Source organism: Salvia splendens, chromosome 22 (assembly GCF_004379255.2).
Source record: "Salvia splendens isolate huo1 chromosome 22, SspV2, whole genome shotgun sequence".
Taxonomy (NCBI): Eukaryota; Viridiplantae; Streptophyta; class Magnoliopsida; order Lamiales; family Lamiaceae; genus Salvia; species Salvia splendens.
In genome coordinates this window covers 21,881,044-21,903,210 of record NC_056053.1, presented here as the reverse complement: position 1 = coordinate 21,903,210, position 22,167 = coordinate 21,881,044, and the positions used below count along the sequence as shown (strand labels likewise).

Here is a 22,167-nt window from a genome sequence, read left to right as displayed (position 1 = left end):
TCGGAATTTTGGGAAAGTTTGGGGTAGATTTCGGGATTTTATGGACTGCTGGGGTATTTTGTGAGAAGGGGTTTGCTGAGTGGGTGGGTAGTGGCATTTTGGGTTTAATGTGGGGTTGGTTTGGGATTTAGTGAAGGAGGGGGGTGTATTTGAGGGTTCGGCTGGGTTAGAAACCCTAGCCGCCTCACCGCTTGTGGGAACACTAGACATTTCCGCCGTCTTCTCCTCGCCGCCGACGGCGTGTGTGATCGGTAATATCATACCTTCCGACCACGATCTCGCCACAGACGCCGATGTTACGGCTTTTTCTCCTCCGCTTTCCCTGATTTTGTCTTCGCCGCTGTTTGTGGATGGTGAACCGACGTTACCCACCGGAGAGTCGGTGAAGGCAACTCGGTCTCCTCCCGCTACCGCTGCTGCTGCTCTTCCACTACCCCCGCCGCTGCTGTTCCGATTTGAGCCTCCTCGGTTCTGTCGAGCTTTCTTCATCTCTTCCCACCACTCCGGGAATCCATGGAGGTGAAAACACGATTCTTTCGTGTGTTTCTTTCCCCCACAGTGGGTGCACACCATTTTGCTTTTGTCCTCTTCCCGTCGGTAGGTTTTGGAAGGTGGTGGAAGCGGCGGATTTTGTGAGGTAGTGTTTCGGTTTCGGTCGAACACTCCTAGTCCGACGCCGATTCCCGGGTCCTTTGATGTCGGGTTCATCAGTCTCTCATTGACATACTCGCGCATGACCATTCCGTAAGCCTTCCTTGCGGTTGGTATTGGATCCATGTTTAGTATCTCTCTTTTAATCTTGTCGTACCGGTCATCCAATGCCCACACAAATTGGTATAATCTGTGTCGTTGTATGTGTTGGTTATACTTTTCAATAATGAATGGTGTATCCATAGGATTTGGATCTCGGGTGTCGATGGAGATCCACAAATCCTGGAGTTTCTGCCATAAGTTTTCTAATGACAGATTTCCCTATTTCAGGCTGTAGGCTTGCCTGTGTAGATCGGAAATTTGGAACTGGTCCGCACCGCTCCCGTACATAGTGGCCAGACTTTCCCATAAGTCGTGAGCCGTTGCGTATTGGGATACCTCATTTACGAGGCTGGCGTCAATATTTCCGATGATCCAGTAGAAACAACAGTCGTCTCGTTGCTGCCATCGGGTGTATGTCGGGTCAGTCGGTAGTGGTGGGTCTGGAACTCCAGAGATGTGAGAGGCCAGCCCTTTTCCACCGATGGCCCGTCTCATCAGTTTCGCCCATAGGGGGTAGTTATCCCCATCGAGCTTGGTGGCGATGTGCACTTCGCCTAATGATTCTGGATGGGATGAAGGCTCCTGGTTTGACGATTTTTTAGACCCATTCAGTCTCAAGAATTCAGCAAATTGCTCTGCTGAGAGGGTTATTGATTGATTGTTGTTGGATGGGTTTTCGGAACCACGGTCTGACATTTTGTTGGTTGTTTGTTTGCAGGGCTTAAAGGGTCGGGAAAGGTACCGAGGCTATGATGATAATTTTCTGAGTCTCGATCCCGGGATAAACCTGCTCTGATACCATCTTAACGATGGTGATCGAGAGAGGTGGAATTCATGTGATAGTGCATAATGGCGAAAAAGGATTGAAAGAAGAAGATTGGTATATTTCTTTGATATATCATAATGATTTACAGCCTTTGTTATATAGGCATGAATTGTATCTAACTATGGAAATACAATTAGTACTGTAATCAATTATGTATCAATCAAGGGATTAGAATTATTCTGCAATCTTCTCTTCTTGGAAAGTGTATCTTTTAATATGTTTTGACAAAAATAACCATACACCCATGTGGTTCAACCTTTAGTACTACAATTACAATTTACAATTGTATTCTTGCAGTAATTTTTATGCTAGAGAGATATAAGTAAACTTGATTGTTATTTATTTATTAACTATAAAAGCTCTAAAAATTACACATCATCCTTATCAGATAATTTACACTCATTCATCTACACACAACCCCCCCTTTTTTTTCAAGAACATAACTAAATAATGGCTATATCATATCTGTAAAACAGTCTTTGTTGAGATGTTTCGATTTTAACCTGTGTGGACTGGTACCGGTGAGATACAAGAACTCCTAGTGAAAATGCTAGTAAAGATGTCAAAACAAAGCATCTCTTTGTCTTCACCATCTTTGATAGTTTCTGCCGGAAACTGGTGTCCGGCCTCTCTCCCTTGGCTATTTCTGGTTGGAATCATCGTTGTTGGTGTTGTCAACGCCATTAGACGTGCTGCTTTCTTGAGCATGACGGTCTTCGTGAACTGAGGTTGAGATTGAGTTCTCAACTTCAGAGTTGAGTTTCTTCGCAATTTTGACGTAGTATGTGTTGTCCTCTAAGATGGCATTGGTTTCTTGTATGTTGCAATCTTAGGGTACCTTATATGCCTGCTCGAAGTGTAGGATGGTGCTTTCGTTGGCCTGCCTTTCTCCGCTTACGATGACATGACCGTGGTCGTCGGCTCGAATCCTCACTTCCCCTCCTTGAATCCTTGCACATCAGAAAGCCATCAAAAACTTTGCTTCTTATTTGGAAGCTTTGCTTATTTCAAGCATAGATTCTTATTTCGATAGCAATTAATACTCCCTCTGTTTCTTAAAAATAGAAATTCTTTCCTTTTTGGTAATACCTGGAAGGTCAATGAGCAAACAATGGGAATCAGCAGTCTCAGATCTCCAAGAGGAAGAAGGCAAAACATACTCAAATTTCATATTTCTTGGCTCCATTTATCATATTTTTGGCAAAATTTTGCAATGAAATTGAAAATGATGTTTGATGAATAGCAGAAGCTAATAAAAGAGAGTAAATAATTAGCTTTACTTTACAAATACAATAGGTATCTTGTTTGGTTTTGGCCAAGAGAAAAACAGAGCCTTATTCTTTGCTTGGCTTTCTAATTTAATACATTGAGAATTATTAAAAATGAATAAGAGCTGACGAAACCACCATTTTATATTTATATTATAATTTTGTTTAAAATGTAAATTGAGTGAAGGTAAAAAACTAACTAAAGTAACACAATAGGAAAAATAACAAATGTTTAAGGTGTATTTTTGTAAAAACAGAGGTATATATCTATATTTATATTGGGGAACTGCTCTTATTACATGATCTTATATACAAAAAGAAAGAAAGAAAATGTAAATGGTATGTATGCTTATTAGTGATTATTTTCCCCTGTATGCAGCTGAGAATGCATCAATGAACTCAACTGGGCACGAAGATAGCATAGATAAAAGAGAAGTGAAGATGAAGTTATGGCATTTATCAAACAATCTCAAGATCCTAACCCCAAGATTTACAGAAGTCCCCTGATATTATCAGACCAAAATCGAGAATGAAAAAAAAAAGGTATGTCAGCAAGAGAAAATATTACAAGAAACATGATATTTCCCAATCAGTTTCAAATAAAACACAGAAACAGGAAAATGTTTGATTTACAATGTATTCTGTTGCTGCTACATCATTTCGAGGATTTGAATAATATATGCACAATACATTCAATCTCAGGAAATATGTCAGTCTCTCGCTCTCTCTATATATATATGTGTGTGTGTGTGTATACAGTGTGATAAAATAATGGCTGATCCCTAACCAGCTATATACAGAAAAAATGGAAGACATATTTGACAACCTATTTACCATTGAAGGGACCAATATGGTCCTCCCTCATATCTTTTTTTCTTTTGCTTTCTGTCACCAAAAATGTCGTGGAGAACGAAAAGCATTCATTCAGAACGAAGTCGGACAGATGAAACTGATGACCGGGAAAGATATATAACTTAAGGAGACAGAATGATAGCAACTTGATGTATAACTAGTCTATAGTGAGCGTGGATGAGTTGTTCAGAACCACTGACCTTTTGAAGTTAGAGTTCAATTTTCTCCCTCATTGACACGAGAGGTGTATCGCGTCCCATCAATTTGGTGAACTACAGCACAGGAAACAACGAGAATGTAAACGCGCCTTGAAATAATTGCTAATGTGGTTAAGGATACTTCACATGCAGTTGAAGGTCATACCACTGATATCTTCAGATCCAGTTCTTGCCATTATAGGGAAGAATTGCTTCCTTCTACTATCCCGGTTCCAGCATAGAGTATTGCGCTAGATCCCTCATTAAAGTTAACAAACTCATCGTTTAGTATCTAGAATACTTTTAAGTAACAAGATAGTTGTGCACCACTTTGGTGAAACCCTGAAAACAATTAATCTTGATTCTTGACTATGGTCTAATCCTTTTGATGGTCATTTTAGATTATTGAAAGCACCTCATAGTCAGAAAGAGATGTTAGTTGCCTAACCTTTCCGACCAATGCTGACCTTATTCCCACAGCAAACTCACTCTCTGCACCACCAAACCACCCAACAGGTCCAGCATACATTCCTTGATCAAACTTTTCTTACTACACAGAACTCATGGTGGCCTTTGGCACTGCAAATAAATTCAGAAAAGGATAAAATCTGAATTCTGGTGCAAGTACAAGGTAAAGAAACTCAAAGCTACAACATAACATGATAAGTTTTGATTAATCTGAGTCTAGAATGAAGAATGACATGGAAAGTAAATCTTGTCCTATCTGTAAATCTAGAGACTCAGTTCCACTTCTAGCTCGTGTTCCAGCCAAAGCCTCGCTGAAGATACTAAGCCGGTTTCGATAGAAAAGTCACTCTGGCTATTAACAACAGAAGCCATGGTAAGCTAGGATTTCAGTTTACATTTTGCAGGAACAGCTAAGTGAACCACTAATTTCGTCAGATAGGTCAGCCAAAAAAGGAATTGATTTCTTAATAAATAATGCAAGAACAACTCACAGTGTTTCCAATGAATGCTGGTGATTCAGGAGGCTGAAGATAGAACTGATAAGCATTATTAGCCCCTTCTACCTATAACAGAATCAAGCATCAAACTGAAGAACAACAGGCCTTATACATCTCCCTTAATCAATTGCTAGAAAAAAAACACGTGATCTCCCTAATAATAAAAAAAGAAACCTGTAAGGTTGTCATCCACTCCAAAGGGTCAATCTCTACTGTGGTCAGTACTCTGCTGCTACGTGCAAGGACAACCTGTATTTCAGAGACCAAATGCATGCATTCAGAGTTGAATCAAACATGCAAATGGCTGTTGAAGAATTCGCCGAACAAAAGGAACAAGAACTCTTAAAAAGAACAAATATTATACTGAGATCTGATGTGTCATTTCACTTGATGTCTAGGTGATTCAGCAATCAATATGGAATATTAAGCACTTCACGAAAAACAGCTAGCATGTCACTAATGTGCAACCTTAACAAGCGATGAGTTTTTCCTAGTTATCATGTCCAGAGCTTGCTTAACAGCTGAATCCCATGAAGCTTTATTGGGAACATGAGTATGGTGGAGCACAACAGCACGGCTAGAGGTTCCATTTAATCGTTGGACAAGTGATGAAACCTATAATGCAAATTTACCAATAAGTGACCAAGGTCCATTCCAATCGACAAAAGGATGAAATTTAAGTCAGTCCTGCCACATGGTATCTTCAAGTGCAGAAATAGCTTCTCTGTAGGTCCTTGACAGGCGATTGTCCCATGCAATAGTTGCTGCGAGCATTGAACTCCCTTCAAACTCATTAAACTCAACCTGCAATTAGTATCCAACGCTATGTCATTTGTTCAAAAACAAGCGGCTATTTCCTTGAAATCCAAGAAAAGGTAAAGAAAGTTAATTACCTGAGGGACCATGAAGTAGAAAGAACCAAAACCCTCCCACTCGGGAGCAATATTAGACCTTGCATCAAATCGGATTGCACCATAAGCACGAATCAACGGACACTTTTTGGACAAGAACCTAGATTGAGATAAAACCACGATCAGGTTATGGAAGGTGTAATAGCATCGTAATGCAATGCAAAAAAATGTTTTCCATTAAGATAAAAATGCACTTTATCATTTCCTCGATTAAGAGAAGATCTTAATTAATCATTTTTGTTTGGAGCTGGTTTCTTCATCACATAAAGATCCAAATCCCCAAATGCAGCCTACGGTTACTTATTCCATTGATAAGCTCTACTATACGAGTAAGATTAGGATTTGATCAAATCAATATCATCGCAATTGCTAGCAATTACCAAAACTATTGAGTGCTACAGCAAGCACTCTATTAAAAATAAAACAATTTCATTAATTTCTGAAGATCTGAATGCCTTTTGATGGAATGCCAATCGTCTAAGGAGAAGGGGCGGAGACGGCGGAAGGAGACCGCAGAGCCGAGGCCAGCAACACTGAGCAGCTTGTGGTGAGAATGATCAACGTCAGCGGAATCTCTGCCGGAAAAGTAACAGCGAGGAAGAAGAGTGTTGGTCTGACAATGCAGCCATTGAAGGGCATTTATCTGCTGCAGGATCGGCACCTTCGCATACACCTAACATAATCATCATTCCTTAATTCTTTCACCTTCAAAATAATTTTCACTCCAACTCTCCCTAAGGGTGTCCACTCTAAGGTGGACACGCCCAATAGCCCCGTCCAAGTTTTTGTCTATAGCCCCAGTTTTATTGTCCATAGCCCCAAAATTCTATTTCCGCCACTATAGTGGACACCTCCAATAGCCCCAAAATTTTATAAATAAAATAATCGCATTATAAATAAATAGAAAACTAGGTAATTATTAGGGCCGAATATTCGTTGTAAAGGAGGCGGCGTTGGAGAAGACCTCCACGGCTGAGATGGAGGAAGGGGTGGACTCGATGCACACGGTGGGGGAGATTGATTCCAATTCCAATACTGGGACGGAGTCCCGCCATATCCGGCAAAACCCGACGGCTGTGATGGATTGGTGTCATATCCCGATTCCTCAGAGTCGGGTGAGTCGTCGTTTCCTCGATTCATTTTTTTAGAGAGTAGTTGTGTGGATAGTGAGTGGATGGATTTTGTGAAAATGGTGAAAAATAAGTAGAGGGGGGTGTGGTATTTATAGAGGGGATGGTGGAAAAACGTCAAATTTCTCGTTGCCGGCGAAATCGCCGCGGCGGTTCAATCCACTATAGCCGCCGCGCCTATAGGCGCGGCTATACACCCCTCGGCACGACATCGCCCCGCACACGGCGATCGCGCGTCCGCCGCGTCTCCCACCCCTCGCCGCGTCCAGCCCGCGGCTATCGACCTTCTCCACTATAATCCGCCGCCCCACCGCCGCGCCGCGCGGCTACCGCCGCGCCTAACCATTGTGGACGCTCTAAATAGAAATAGACATAGGAGTCTAGGATTAAAATAGCAAAAAAATTACTTTTATTATGAGACGAAGAATATGAATTTATAATTGATGGATCAAAATGCAAAAAAAAATTATTGTGAAATGGATGAAGTAATTTTTTTAGTCACAAAAAAAATAGTCTATTCTATGAATTATACGAATTTTATCTAAGTAGTGAAGTAGAGGAAGGAAATAGAAAGAAAAAAAAATATTTTTCATAAATAAATGGGTACTTATATTTTTGTTTTCATATAACTCAAGTATGACTGTATGAGATTATTAGAGTTTGTATACTAAAAATCACTTTTCGAGTGATTGAATACTGTAAAACTCTATATTTTATTTTTCAATGGATGCAACCGATTATTTTTGTCATAATGTTGTTATATTTTACATTTAATGAATGTTTATTGCATATTTAAATGTATAAGCAACGTAACAAAGTTTAAGCCTTTGTTTTAGTAGACCGGTTGTGGGCGTCGTCCACTCTAAGATAACATGGTCAGTTGTGAACAAAGAAAAATAAGAATTTCGCAACCTAGATAGGTCTAGACTACCTATCGTGAAAGGTTGCAATGTCAGTCCCCATATTTCTAAGCCTTACTGAAATAAGATGACATTGGTGTGGTATAGCACTGAATTGGATCTAACAGCGAGACAAGTCTTTATGCTATCTACTGAAAGACGAGGTCTTGATAATTAATTTCTTAATCAATGTACGTTAGCATTGAGCGTACGGTATTGGTTATGCACTACTTTGACTTAACAAATGGTGCGGGTTTTCGCAACCCAAGAATCCTGGTATATTGGGTAGTGGTGATTGATATCTAGCGGTGCTAGGATTGCTATTATATTGAATCGTGCGCGAGGTGAGCCTCGTTTGATAACGTCCACAAGAGGAGCTCGAAACAATGTTTTATTATTCGGAACCTGGCTAGTTGGAGTTTGATTACTCTATGAATAATAAATAAGTGTTTCTTGCTAAGTCCACTCTTGGAGTTAATAATATGTTAATTAATTAAGTTCATAACAGACATTAATTAATTAATGGACGTTTCTATCTTAAGCGCGGGAAATGAACGACAAACAAATGGAAACCCGAAATACTTGTAATTTTGGATTTGGATGGGCAGTGCAATATTACTTTTGTATTGGCTGCTCGTAATATTCCAATATAAGCTTATATTAAATTGTGGGTTCAATTTAATTAGTAAAAAGCTAGTCGGGGAGGTCATATCCAAATTCTTCCATAGATCCCTGACTGAGCCCAATATGTGACTTAATATAAATAGGAGAATAAAGGAGAATTATTATCATAATTTTCGTCCCCCTCTCTTTCTTCAAGAGGGACGATTTTTCCAGCTCTCCCCCATGAGGGAATTCTATCTTCTTTATTTAAGTCCTAGTATTCTGGTGAGATCATCCCACACTGATATCAGCGTACAGTCCGGGAACTAGTTAGAAGATTCGTGGTTTAGTACTCAAGATTCGTGGGACAGTTCTTCCAGTCCCAATGCATACAATCTATGCTGCCTAACATTCCCGGGAACCCATGCTTCTCCCCGTGCATCAGCATCAGATCCTGAAAGTCTTGGGGGGTAGGGCTTCGAAGGTACTGATCACTAAGTATTTCAATCACGCCCTCACAGAAATACTTCATACATTCCAGGGAAGTCGTCTCACCGATGTGGAGGTACTCGTCCCACATGTCTGCCGCGCCTCCGTAGGCCAACTGTCGGATTGTCGCAGTGCACTTTTGAATTGGTGTGTGGCCGGGTATGCCAGCCGAATCGTGCCTGAAGCGGAAATACATATATCGCTGCTCCAAGGCGTTAACAATACGCATAAACAGGGCTCTTTGCATCCTAAAACGTCACCTGAAAAGGTTGGCGTTGAACCGCGGCTCCTCTGCTAAGTAGTCTTCGTATAGGCGTTGATGTGCAACTACGTGATCACGATCAATCGCTTGTCGGCGATGGACAACTGGCCGAGGTCGAGGTACCGCGGCTGCAAGACGCTTTGCATCCATTGGTCTATCCCGCGGTTGGTATATGCCTCAAGCGCTTCGGCCATTCGACGTTCGTACTCCTCAGCGTCCTCCCACTACCTCCACTACTACCACCTGCGTTACTCATTTCTCGGTGTTGATCTTGTACAAAAATTAAGATATAGAGAGTACCCGTTAATACAAGTGATGCGAATGAAAATGAAGTGCAAATCGCGTATATATAGTGTTTCGAAAATTTAAAAAAAAAAATCGCTGGGCTATGCGCTGGGCGATCCGGGCAGCGCATAGCCCAGGGGTTTTTGACCGCTTAGCGCTAGGCGAAATTCATTTCCGAAAAACCGCTCGGCGATTTTCGGCTCCTGCAATGGTTCGCCTAACGACCGCCTAGCGCCGGCGCTCGGCTAGGCGGTGCGCTAGGCACCATTGTGGATGCTCTAAAGTAGGACATGAAGACTTTTTGGTTGATCCCTATTTATTTTCAATAATATAGGAGTACACTTTTTACTCGTTTTATTACTATACAAAATTGTATAGTAATTATAGATCTATATAAATAATGTATGCAAGCGGATATAATTGCTTTATGGTAATTAGAAAAGGGAAGATCTTAATATAATTGCTTTATGGTAATTAGAAAAGGGAAGATCTTAAACAAAAATTTCAAAATGAAGCTCTCACGTTGCTCTAATTAGAGCATTCGCAATGGCGGACTTCCGCGCGGATGTCAGACCGGCGTGCGCGACGTCCGCACGGGACGTCCGCCATTGTGCAAATGTTCAGCGGATACAGACGTCCGATATGGACACCGCATGTCCGCGCCTTTCCACTGACGTCCGCCATTGCGTTGACTCCCACGGACGTCGGAGCGGAATTCCCGACTTTTGCATTAATTTTTTTTTTGAAAAAAATTCTATAAATACGTCTCGATGCATTTCATTTCATTCGCACCACTTTTTTTAACAAGTTTCTCTCTCTCTAAATTTCTTTTATATTTCCGTAATGTCTGGTAGTGATAGTGGTAGTGGTAGTGGTGGTGGTAGTGGTAGTGGTAGTGGTGGTGGTGGGCATTATGAACACATGATGCGGATGATACACGCACGTGTGCGAGAGGCCGCGGAGAGGGAGGAACAAGCGGCCTCGGCGCCGGCGGTGCCTCGACCCATCCATCGTCGCACTATAGTGCCCCGAGATCACCTCGCTACCCACAGTCGGTTGTACGAGGATTACTTTGCGCCGGAGCCACGGTTTGGGGAGAACCTATTCCGACGACGGTTTAGGATGCATCGTCCGCTCTTTCTTCGTATCGTGAGCGCTTTGGAACGTCGATACGGGTATTTTAGGGTGCGGGAGGATGCGGTTGGTAAACCCGGCCACACGCCGATTCAGAAGTGCACTGCCGCAATTAGGCAGTTGGCATACGGAGGTGCGGCCGACATGTTCGACGAGTACCTCCACATCGGCGAGACGACTACCCGCGACTGTCTGAAGTATTTTTGTCAGGGAGTTAAGGAGATATTCGGGGATAGGTATCTTCGGAAGCCTATCCCCGAAGATTGTCAGGCTCTGCTGGATATGCACGGGAATAAGCACGGGTTTCTGGGATGTTAGGCAGCATAGATTGTATGCACTGGGAATGGAAGAACTGCCCCGCTGCCTGGAAATGGATGTACACTACTGGTTTCAAGGCCAAGAATCCCACGATGATCCTTAAAGCAGTAGCTGACTACCGGCTGTGGATTTGGCATGCCTATTTTGGAGTAGTCGGGTCTAACAACGACATCAACGTCCTCCAGTCGTCACCCCTCTTCAACGACCAGTGCATGGGCATCGGTCCGACCGTCAGTTTCGTCGCCAACGGCAACTAGCACAGTATGGGCTATTATTTGGCGGATGAGATATACTCGATGTGGCCCGTCTTTGTGAAGACGATCAGATGCCCAACGGATGAAAAGAAGATATACTTTGCGCAACGTCAGGAGGCAGCGCGTAAGGATGTGGAGTGGACATTTGGTGAGCTCCAGTCTCGATGGGCGGCAGTAAAGGGTCCATCACGGCTGTGGTATGTTGACAGCATCGCCGACATCATGTACGCATGTATTATCATGCACAACATGATTGTCGAAGATGAAGGCCCAACGCTGACCAATTGGGCCAACGATGATGCTACGACTGCGGGTCCAAGCCACGGCTTGGCCACTGGCAATGTACGCATGTGGATACCCCATGACGATGTCGAGCAAGTCCGTGCATTCGCCGACATGCGCAAAAAACAAGCACATGTTCGACTCCAAAATGATATAATTGAAGAAGTATGATAGCGGAGGGGTCGTCGTTGATGGAGTTTTTAATTGTTGAAATGTATTTTTTTATTTTGGTGAAATGTACTTTTCTTTTTTTTAATTAATGAAAATTTTATTTCGTATTCGTTTCGAATTTTTCTTCCGTAAATTGCTTAATTCCGTAAATTGTTAAATTGGTGAATTTGTGATTTTTTAAATGTGGGAAGTCCGTCGGGATGTCTTTGGGGATGTCCGCCACTGTGCAGTAGGAAGTCCGTATGACGTGGCATCCGTAGTGGGAAGTCCGTATGACGTGGCATGAGGTGTTTTTGGGATGTCCGCCTGGACATCCGCACCACTGCGGATGCCCTTATCTTTTCTCGATATATTTTTCACGTGCACTTTAATTAGCACACAGTTTTGATAATCCACTTTAACTATTTAATAAATATTATTTTTTAAAAAACATGTGAAAAATAAATATATTTTCTATGTTTAAAAAATTAATATTAAAACTCCCATACTCTTAGACGACATAAACTGATAATTATAAATTTAATAATTCCTACTCCATATTTTACTTAAAACAATAATTAGGCCAAACTACATACTTAGCCTATATCTATTCGCCAGAAACTCCAAGCTGGGCTGCTAATTTACTTTTTTTTAATGCAGTCAAATATGAAAATGATTATTAACCCATATAAGACGATAGCATGAGAAAAAATTCTCTAATCCTATTTAGTATGTCACACTAATAAGATTTTGACATATGGAAATATTTATTCTCTCAATTCCAACTAGATAAATAAATTATGAAAACACTCTTAATATAACCTCACACTATTAATTATATAGAAAGTATTAATTATATAGAAAGTTTCTGCATGTTCCATATATAATACGCACTACATATTTACACATAAAATAAGTATTCCATTATCGTTTCATACATGCATTCATATAATACAATTAAGGTGCAATAATAAAATAAATCAAGATAATATTTTAAATCTTTCCTTTTGTTAATTTAATTTATAGTATTCATATAGTTCTTAATTTATTTTATTCGTTACACATTAATTATATGAATATTAATATATTATGTTAAACTGTAGAAATATAATAATAATAATAATAATAATAATAATAATAATAATAACAATAAGATCATCTAAAAAAGAGTAGTATTTTATTATATTAATCCTTTGTAATGTACCATGAAAAATTCATAAACAAAATACGACATATGATTATTGTATGACATAGCAATTAAATTTGAAATTATGAAAAAATAAATTACTATAATAAAAGTTATCGTGATCCCCAATCAAAAAACTTAAATAAAAAAAACAAGTAATAATTTTAATTAAAAGGTATAAAAAACATCTCTTCCAAACAATAATAAAATATATATTATGTGTATAAACTCTCTTTCAAACAATAATATATATTTTATGTTTGTAAAATATACAGTTCTAATTAGTTTTAATAGTATTACTTGCACATTAAATATTAGTAATAGTTCCAATAAAATAAAATAATACAAGTAACAGTACTGACATTAATTTAATTTTGATTAGTGTACTTTAATTCTATGAACACTATATGAATCAATTTTATCATTGCATGTATGAAACGATAATTGAATACTTATTTTATGTGTAAATATGTAGTGCAGGTATTATATATGGAATATGCAGAAACTTTCTATATAATTAAGAGTGTGAGGTTATATTAAGAGTATTTCCATAATTTATTGATGTAGTTGGAATTGGAAGAATATATATTTCTATGTGTCAAAAATTTATCAGTATGACATACCAAATATGCTATCTAGTATTCCTTGACGAGGGAATTTTTTCTCCCAGTCCTCAGCTTCGTCCCTGCGTAAAATTCCCCCAAATTGTAAACCTAACAAGCTCAACCATGGAGTATCCATGGCGTTCTAGGCCTCAACCAGCTAATTTATGCCCAATTTGCTCGCATTCTCACTTCCCTTTCTGCACTCCTCCTCCTCCTCCCCAATATTTCCGGCCTCCACCACCGCCTCCGAATCAATTTTTCCGCAGTCCACTCCCGCCGCCGCCGCCTCAGCATCAAGCTTCATATGATCCGTTCGTTGACCACCAAGGCGGCCCCACCGTCACTCCTTATCCACCACCTCAGGCTCAAATTCCGCCAGGGCCGTGGAATAGTGACCCTAATTACAGCAGTGATTACTACCGAAATCCAAATTCCGGATCGGATCGTGAAATTCCTAGTCAAATTGGCGTCAAGAGAATGCGATTCGACAACGGCAGTGACAGTTATGCGGGTTCGTTGGTGGAAGACGAGAGGAGGCTGAAACTGATTCGTGATCACGGAGCTGTAAGTCGCGGTTTGGATAGAAAATATGACGGAGGATGCAGCGTCTCGGGTCGTCCTTATGAGCCGAGCAATTTTCAGGGGATTGAGAGTGGTTATCACAAGGAAAATAATTATAGCGTTAATCAAAACAGACCTCTTCATAATCAAAATAAGAGTAGTGTGATACACAATCATTATGGAAGTAGTCCTGGAGCCGATGGGTATAGGAATTTCAGACCTCCAAGAGGAAACCATGAAACTCTGGCATATGATGATCCGAGTTACCAAGACCAAAGAAGAATTTGTTCTACAGAAAGCAGGGATTACAATAACCAATACCTGCAGCCTCATGCAAAGCAGCAGCATAGAATGGAGCCCCAATTACCCAATCATGGTTTATCTAATCAGGGTGAGAACAAGCGGCTTATGCAGGACGCCCCCGGGTTTATGGCTCAGCCTCCACTTCCGACATCCCCACCGCCACCAATTCCTGTGGAACCACCAAGATATCCGTTCTCGGAGCCAGTTACTTCCTCTGCTGGTGGGCCTGGCTCCTTGTTCCGGAGTGGCATAAATTCTGCATCTTCTTTCCATTCACCATACTCTATGGTTTCTGAATCTGTGACATCGGTGTCTTCTCACTACTCTAGCAAAGGGTATCCAAATTCAAGTGGTTATCATCCAGAGGTGTGCTACTTATAAAGTCTTTCTCTGCATATCTATTTATGTTGCCTAACTGAAAAAAAATGTATAAATGTGATTATCATATAGGGTTCAAATCAGTAAGATGGAGACAAGTGTTTCTATCCTTGTGCTTGAATACCAGTGTAGTCAATTGGTAGACAGTTTGATGATATGAAAAGGAAAAGTGAAGAAGTTTTTTTTTTCTTTTTCCTGGCTGTAACTGAGTTGGAATGCCTTTTTAATGGTGCTTGTAGCTAGTGCTGTATGATTTGATGGGTATGCTATATAGCACTTTAGCTTGAGTCTGTAGTATGCTTTAAGAATATGTGATGGTTTTTGCTTAAAGTAGAGATATTTCCCATGTTTTTACATTGATTAAAGGCCCATTTTGGTCCTTAACATATTGCGCTTTTTTATTTTGGTCCAAAACATTATCTTTTGAATTATTCGGTCTCTCACAAATAAAAACAGGTCACATTTGGTCAATTTTAGACGGTTCCGTAAAAAATTTGACGGAAACCCTAAACCCAAACCCTAATTCCGGCGAGGATTTTCTGGATCTGCTCCAACGCCGCCGCTGCTTCCCTCCTCCCTCGGCATCGAGCCAAAACCGAGCTGCGGCGGCGTGAGGAAGAGCGGATAGAGCTCCTCCAGCTGCATCTCCTTAGATTCGTCGCCGCCATAGAAAACGACTTTGAACAGACCGGTGGTGGAGGAAAAGGCCACCACGGTGCCGAAGCAAGCAGCGCGGCCTCCGAAATCCTTCCTCGCCACCTTGAGTCCGATGTACTCCATTTTTGCTTAATGAATGAAATAAATTATTGGCCACCAGAGATAGAAAGAGGGAGGAGGAGGACCGAAGGTGATGGTACGGCGGAGCTTGGCGGCGGAGATGCTGGAGGGGGGAATTTCCGTCAAATTTTTGATGGAACTGTCCAAAATGAACCAAATGTGACCCTTTTTATTTGTGAGAGACCGAATAATTCAAAAGATAATGTTTTGGACCAAAATAAAAAAATCGCAATATGTTAAGGACCAAAATGGGCCTTTAGTCTTTTACATTTAACATCAGGATCTCTTTTCATTTGGGTGATATTCAGAATGTACCATTATAGGTTTGGATTATTTATCTTTCAGGAAATGCAAAGGATGGCTTCATCCAGGACATTTAATGGAGAAAGTGAAGACTTCCCCTCAAGGAATCAGTCATTTGACAAGCCAAAAGTCATTGATGCATCTCATATTTTGAAGCATCCACACCGTGCAAGTCGCCCAGATCATATTGTCATTATTTTGCGGGGACTTCCAGGTTTGTGTTTCTCTATAAAATAATTCATTTTCTAGTTAATGTATTGATGGCCCATTAGTCTGTAACTGTCCTTTTTTCCCTTCCTGTTTTTTTATTATTGAGAACAACATTATTTCTAGAATGGGTAAGAGCTATTGTTTGAGTATTTTGTTGCTGTTTTCTCGCTCACTTCTCAGGGAGTGGTAAGAGCTACATGGCTAAACTCTTGCGTGATTTTGAGGTCGAAAATGGTGGCACTGCTCCACGGATACATTCCATGGATGAATATTTCATGACAGAGGTTGAAAAGGTGTTTTTCATTTTTTGCGTTTGTTATGGAAAAAGATCCTTATAAGCTCAAATGTATTGTGTTACTGTGCTTCCTTCAGTTTCTAGAGATTTGCTTGATCAGTTATAACCATACTCTTATATACTTTGTAGGTTGAGGAGAATGAGAGCTCAAGATCCTCCGGTTCAATTAGAGGGAAGAAACTAGCTACGAAGAAGGTCATGGAATACTGTTATGAACCTGAGATGGAAGAGGTGACAAAATATATCTTTTTCTAAGTTGAACTTATATTTATGTGTTAAGAGAGTTGTCCTTTTTTCTTGTGGTACTTTTGGCTCATAAAAAGGTAGTTCATTTCCGCTATAGTATTAGAAGTGTAGAAAGTTCATAAAGCCAACCATATTTTTGAATTCGACTTAGTTTATAGAGGTTTCATTTGATGTTTTAAAGGTTAACATTTTATGATTCTGGCCAATTATCTGACTTCTGTTTTCTTCTTTTAGAGTTGGAGGTGTCTATGTATTTCATTTTTGGGTTGATGCTAAAGATGTGAAATTGTTCATATCCTATGCCACACTGTGAAAAGCATATTAGCAGGCTTTGTTTAGTTGAGACAGTATGTTGAAGTAACCTTCAACATAGAGTGCATAGCAAGTGCATACTAATTTTACAGTTATATTCGAGTATAGAATGACATCTACCATAGTTAAGAGTTAAAAGTACAGCACTGGAAAAGTTGCCTTTTCTTGATATTGATGGTGACCTGAAACTTCCCTCTCCGGTCTGCAAGTTTACATGCATAATACTGTAGAATGTAGATTTTTCCCTGATATTGTTGTTATCTTTCAGGCTTACCGGTCAAGCATGTTGAAGGCATTTAGAAAGACCCTTGATGAAGGGGCATTCCCCTTTGTAATTGGTATGATTTTTCTGTGCCAGAACTTTATTTTAATCTGAAATTCTTATTTCAAATTTTCTGCCCTTAAGCCTGATTTGGAATTTCATTTATGTTTGAAAGGTTTTTCCTTCTTTGAGATGATTGGTTTCTTCAATTTTCGTTGGCAGATCTACTGTTGCGTACTTTGTTCAACAGTCATAGCCCTTTCCTTCTCTGTTAATGATGCTTTTTTTTGTTGCTAGTTTTAGATCTGACATGGTGTAATATGTCAGATTAGCTGACACATGCATGATAAGCTGCTGATGTTTCTCTTGGATATCTTATTTTGAGTTACTCTTAAATGATTCAAAACTATGGTCAGATAATATAGAATCTAATATGCACACAAAAAATGGTTGAAAGGCGTAATCTTATTATAAATTAAGTGGTGATGCAGTGCATCTGCACTGCCTTGAGTTTATCTAACTACAGATGCAGTTTATTCGGAAATTGACCCATTTCTTGCTGGTATTTGTGCCTCGTCTTAGTGGATGACCGCAATCTGCGGGTAGCTGATTTTGCTCAGTTTTGGGCAACTGCAAAGGTATACCCTCAATCTCTTTTAAGGAGGCCTCTCGGTGTCTGTTGTTGTTCTCTATTTAGGGAATACTTTAGAGGTTGGTGATTGCTAGTCATAATTGTAGATTTGACTGGTATTACAAAAGATGTGAGTTGTCAGTGCCTGTTTTTGCAACTTATCAAGTATAACTAAATCCTCATTACAATGATTATATTTATATACAAGTGAACAAAGAATCTTCCTGAGTAGTTTTCTAGCATATATGCGACTAAAGTAGCTCTTTCAAGATCCCTTTAGTATGCCTAGCATATATGGACTTAAGTAACTCCTTGTCAATAGTAATATGTTCCTATCATCTTTAAGCTCAGTAGATCTTTTTGCTGTATCTTATTGCATGGTTGCATAAGTTAAAAGACATGTTGTGATGATGCATGCCTAGAAATTCGGTTATGAAGTTTTCTGGATCAAACGGCAATAGTTTGAATGACTTAATTTGTGTGAATGAATTTCCTCATATATATTGTAATTGATGTTGACGTAAAGGTCATCAGCCATCTAACTTCCCTTCGTTAAATGGTTACTTCATTCGTTGCTTTATGTACCATTGTCTGATATTCTCCCTATCTTCTTCTATGATAGATATATTTCCTCATAGATTATAAGTGCCATTGTTGTTGATAATTATGTGTACATTTGGTAGAATTGCTTACTTTGCTGGTACACTGATTTAGTAATTTGTCTTACTCGAGTAATATCACATACCGCCCTTTTATAACTGATTTTAACTTTTTTTTCGTGAGACATCTCAACAATTACTAATCACTGTCTCCAATTTCACACATATGACTCGCTGTTTCTTCTGCATGTTTATTTGATGTGTCACGTGTTGTTAACCCATTTCTGATCCATCCTGACTCCTTTTGCCTTTAACCACAATTATTTAATCTTTCTTTAGTGTAGCTTGAATGAATATGGGAATGCTGATTTTGTATCATAATTCATATGTTGCTTACAGTTTTGATATCAAGTTTCTATTATCATTACTCATATAGATTTGTCTGATCTTAGGCTAATTCCTGTTAAAACCCTAGTTTTCCTTTTGAAGCTTGTGAGACTTGCAAGTTAGTTGCATTATGTTTTGGTTCCACTTTTCCATTTGAGCTTGTGAGACTTGCAAGTTTGTTGCATTATGTTTTGGTTCCACTTTTCCATTTGAAGCATCTCCTCTATTAGAGATGAGGTCGAGGGGAGTATTCAAACCCCCCTTGACCTCATCACTGATAGAGGAGACATGTAATGTAAACCTTTTTTAAGAATTCCCATATATCTTCCAGGAACCCTTGTGGTATGCTTTTTTATTTTAACTTTTCATTATTTCTTTGAGATGTTAGCTTCTTTGTGTCGCTTGTACTCTTCCTTCATTCATCTGTTGATCTTTTGTTTTTCAGTTACACTCTTTAAGGTCATGATGTAGTGAAGTAGTCCGGTTCATTGTTTCCTCCTTGATTCATTGTCATTTGCTTTATTGCAGAGATCAGGGTATGAAGTATATTTACTAGAAGCCACATACAAGGACCCAGCAGTAAGTTTCTGTCTGGAGTTCATTTCGTTAAAGTGATAGTATCTGTCTATTGATGTAGAGTCTGTAGATTGTCTGTGTCAGTTTGTTATGGGTAATACTGCAAGATACACTGGCTAAGAAAACAGATCGTTGGAGCATCTTGCGGATGAGCAGATGAATGGCTCAATCTAAATGAAGGGCTCAACATGATAAGATAAATTGATGGATGGTTTAGCTTAAAAATTGGACCACTTTAGGGTGACCGGTGACGGGTCAGATAGCCATGTAGCATGGATAAGTGTTTATTGAGTTGATAACATAAACTTGCAATTGGTTATATATTGCATCTTATCCTCTTTCTAATTGATTTTTAACCAAAATTGTTGCCAGAGAACAGGAAAATGGTGTTTTTTTTAAGGCCACTTTTTTCCTTTTGTGTTACAGGGTTGTGCTGCAAGAAATGTCCATGGTTTCAGTCAGAATGACATACTCGAGATGGCTAACAGATGGGAGGATGCTCCATCCCTGTATATGAAGCTAGACATCAAGGTATTTATAGTTTAGTTTTCTTTTTACCATCTAAGTGTGGCTTTATAAGAACCTGCCAAGATTGAGGACTTAATCTTCTGATCGGAATACTAAACTGTGACTCCCTATATCTGATTGTATGACAGCCATTGCTCCATGGAGATAATCTTCAGGAAAACGGGATTGAAGAGGTAATTTCATGCGCATCTGTACGCTTCATATCTTTAAATTCCTACTCATATCTTCTTATGAAGAGTTGGAAAATAAAAATATGCACGAATCATGGTGGGTAAGAAAGAGACAAGAGAAATTAAGTTAATTAACTTAAGATTGAGAACCAGTATCCATGGCCAGTTAGTCTCTTCTGAGATGTGAATAAGATGTATAGTTACATTATGACGTCAATCCTTGCCTGTGAGTTTAAGTTTGTTTGCCTGGCTCGATGGTGCTGCAGGATCAATTGCGATTCATTTGTTCATCTAATGGTTAATCTGACAGGTTGACATGGATACAGAAGATGGCAATCATATTGGTGATGCCTCAGATTCTGAAGTTACAAAAATTGAAAAAAATTCAAGACCCTCTGAAGGTGTTCTTACCACTGATGGTATGTTTTGATCACTGCATCTTCCTTCTCTCTTTTCAATTGAAATATATGCCTTTCTCATTACATATGATGTGACTAGATTCTTCTTTATGTACAACAATGAGATTATGGTTTCAACTCTTACATCTTTTAGTTTATGCAAGCAATTGAAGTGAAATTACCTCTACAATGAACCAGGGCATCCATAGATAAATCCAGTTTTAAATATTTCTTTCATCCTGTTAAATTAAATGCCTATTGTGCTTCAAAGTTTTATATGAGCTAAATACCTGGTAGAAACGGTTCTCCTTTGACAAAACCATTGGCTGTCATTTGGAGTTTCTTTTCAATGGTGTTATGACTTACGACCTAAACAAGAGTTAGCTCTTGCATATTCTTTTTATAATATTTTCTCGTATTGGGAACATAGGCCCATCATCAGATGAGCCGAAAGGTGATGTTGGAGAAGAACATCCAGTAGAGGTGATGAAAGATCTAGGAAAGAGTAAGTGGTCAAATGATTTGGATGACGACGATGTCGGCAAGACTGAAACAACCAGGGGAAACTCCAGTGCCCTATCTAGCCTAATTAACTCGTACAGCAAGAAAGGTAAATCTGTGCGTTGGGCTGATCAGGTATGCTAGTAACTTTTTTCCTCTCACTTCGAGTGTGTAAAAGTTTTGATATATTTGCAAGACAGCATCATTTAGTTGTTTGCATGTTGCGTTTGAGCATTTCCCGGTCATTAGATTACTTCCTAGTGACAGCATACCCTCTTACTTGTTACACTAGTAGATGAATTTGCGCATTGAATTTACATCTCCTTAAGGCGTATCGGGATAGTGTGCTAGTAGTAGTTACCAATCTTTACATATGATCTTGGACATTGTCAAATGCTAAAAAATTCAAGTAATTGAATGTTGAAAATTTCTATAATTGCCTTTCGGATTGTGGTCGTTATGGATATTGTCCTTTGCAGATTGGCAAAGTCGGATTCTCGATCAGTGCTGGAAAGACAACAAATGTATCTCTAGTCATTGGTCCTGGCCGCGGATACAATTTGGTAAGCCATACACGACGACTAAACTCACTCTTCTCTCGGCTACCTGCATTACTACAATCATTATGGCCACGAGATGTATATTGTATCGAGGATTTGATTTTAACTGTTGCAGAAGTCGAATCCCCTACCTGAGGAAGAGAAACTCAGCCAAAGATACACTGGAGAACCAGGCAGGCGGAACGTCTTCCAAGACCAGTTGCGCGCTGAGCGCGAGTCGTTCAAAGCTGTTTTTGACAAGAGGAAACATCGAATCGGTGGGGATGAAGAATAATACTGCTGGTAACATTTGATTTGGTTTTATATACTTGAGCAACCACCCTGTTGTAGCATTTTGTTGTATTATAGTGACATATTGTTGACGAGAACTGTCTCCCAATTTTGCATTTCTTCATGATCATTCTCATTACAAAGAATTATTATCAGCAACGAAAATTATTGCTATTAGAATTTTATTTTGGTATTAATAATCTAGATTAATATCAAAATTAGTATTCACAGTGATTATTTAATAGTGGTGCATTTCATTCATTTCATTTGATCTTCTTCATGGACACTAGGCAGATTTATTTTGTTAGCAATTTTCAACGGTATGTTAATATTGATAGTACCTAATCCGAAACAAATTGCATATACTAGAGGAATCCTGACCGTATACTGTTACCTAATTTTTGGCCAACTTTTTTTTAATAATTAATGTCAAATTTATTCCACGCCAATATATAGGTATTAATTTGATGCTATCGGAGAAAAAATTCCCTAGTCAAGGAATACCAATGTGCCAATCATATTTGGTACGTC

The 22,167-nt window shown here is 39.4% G+C and overlaps 1 protein-coding gene, 1 long non-coding RNA gene and 1 pseudogene across 4 annotated transcripts; 1 reads left to right on the top strand and 2 right to left on the bottom strand.

Annotated features, from left to right (window-relative positions):
• Positions 1-1,902: 1,902 nt before the first annotated feature.
• LOC121786920 lies at positions 1,903-7,114 on the bottom strand (annotated as a pseudogene).
• A 6,260-nt stretch (positions 7,115-13,374) lies between these two features.
• Positions 13,375-21,801, top strand: LOC121786537. 3 transcript variants are annotated; one of them, XM_042185178.1, is made up of 13 exons: positions 13,375-14,599; positions 15,734-15,905; positions 16,082-16,185; positions 16,326-16,427; positions 17,023-17,092; positions 17,599-17,654; positions 19,162-19,212; positions 19,636-19,740; positions 19,866-19,910; positions 20,218-20,326; positions 20,736-20,941; positions 21,286-21,369; positions 21,482-21,801. In XM_042185178.1, the coding sequence occupies exons 1-13, from the start codon at positions 13,379-13,381 to the stop codon at positions 21,638-21,640; spliced, it is 2,484 nt and encodes an 827-aa protein (XP_042041112.1). In that variant the 5' UTR covers positions 13,375-13,378; the 3' UTR covers positions 21,641-21,801. The 3 variants fall into 3 exon arrangements, with proteins under 3 accessions (XP_042041112.1, XP_042041110.1, XP_042041113.1); XM_042185176.1 differs by having other exon boundaries at positions 13,376-14,599; positions 16,082-16,194; XM_042185179.1 differs by having other exon boundaries at positions 13,376-14,599; positions 16,082-16,194; positions 20,736-20,915; positions 21,482-21,654.
• On the bottom strand, positions 18,575-19,207 carry LOC121786538. The gene is made up of 2 exons (XR_006047213.1): positions 18,901-19,207; positions 18,575-18,854 (listed from the first exon to the last, which is right to left on the bottom strand). It is a non-coding gene; the product is annotated as an uncharacterized LOC121786538 (long non-coding RNA).
• Positions 21,802-22,167: the final 366 nt, after the last annotated feature.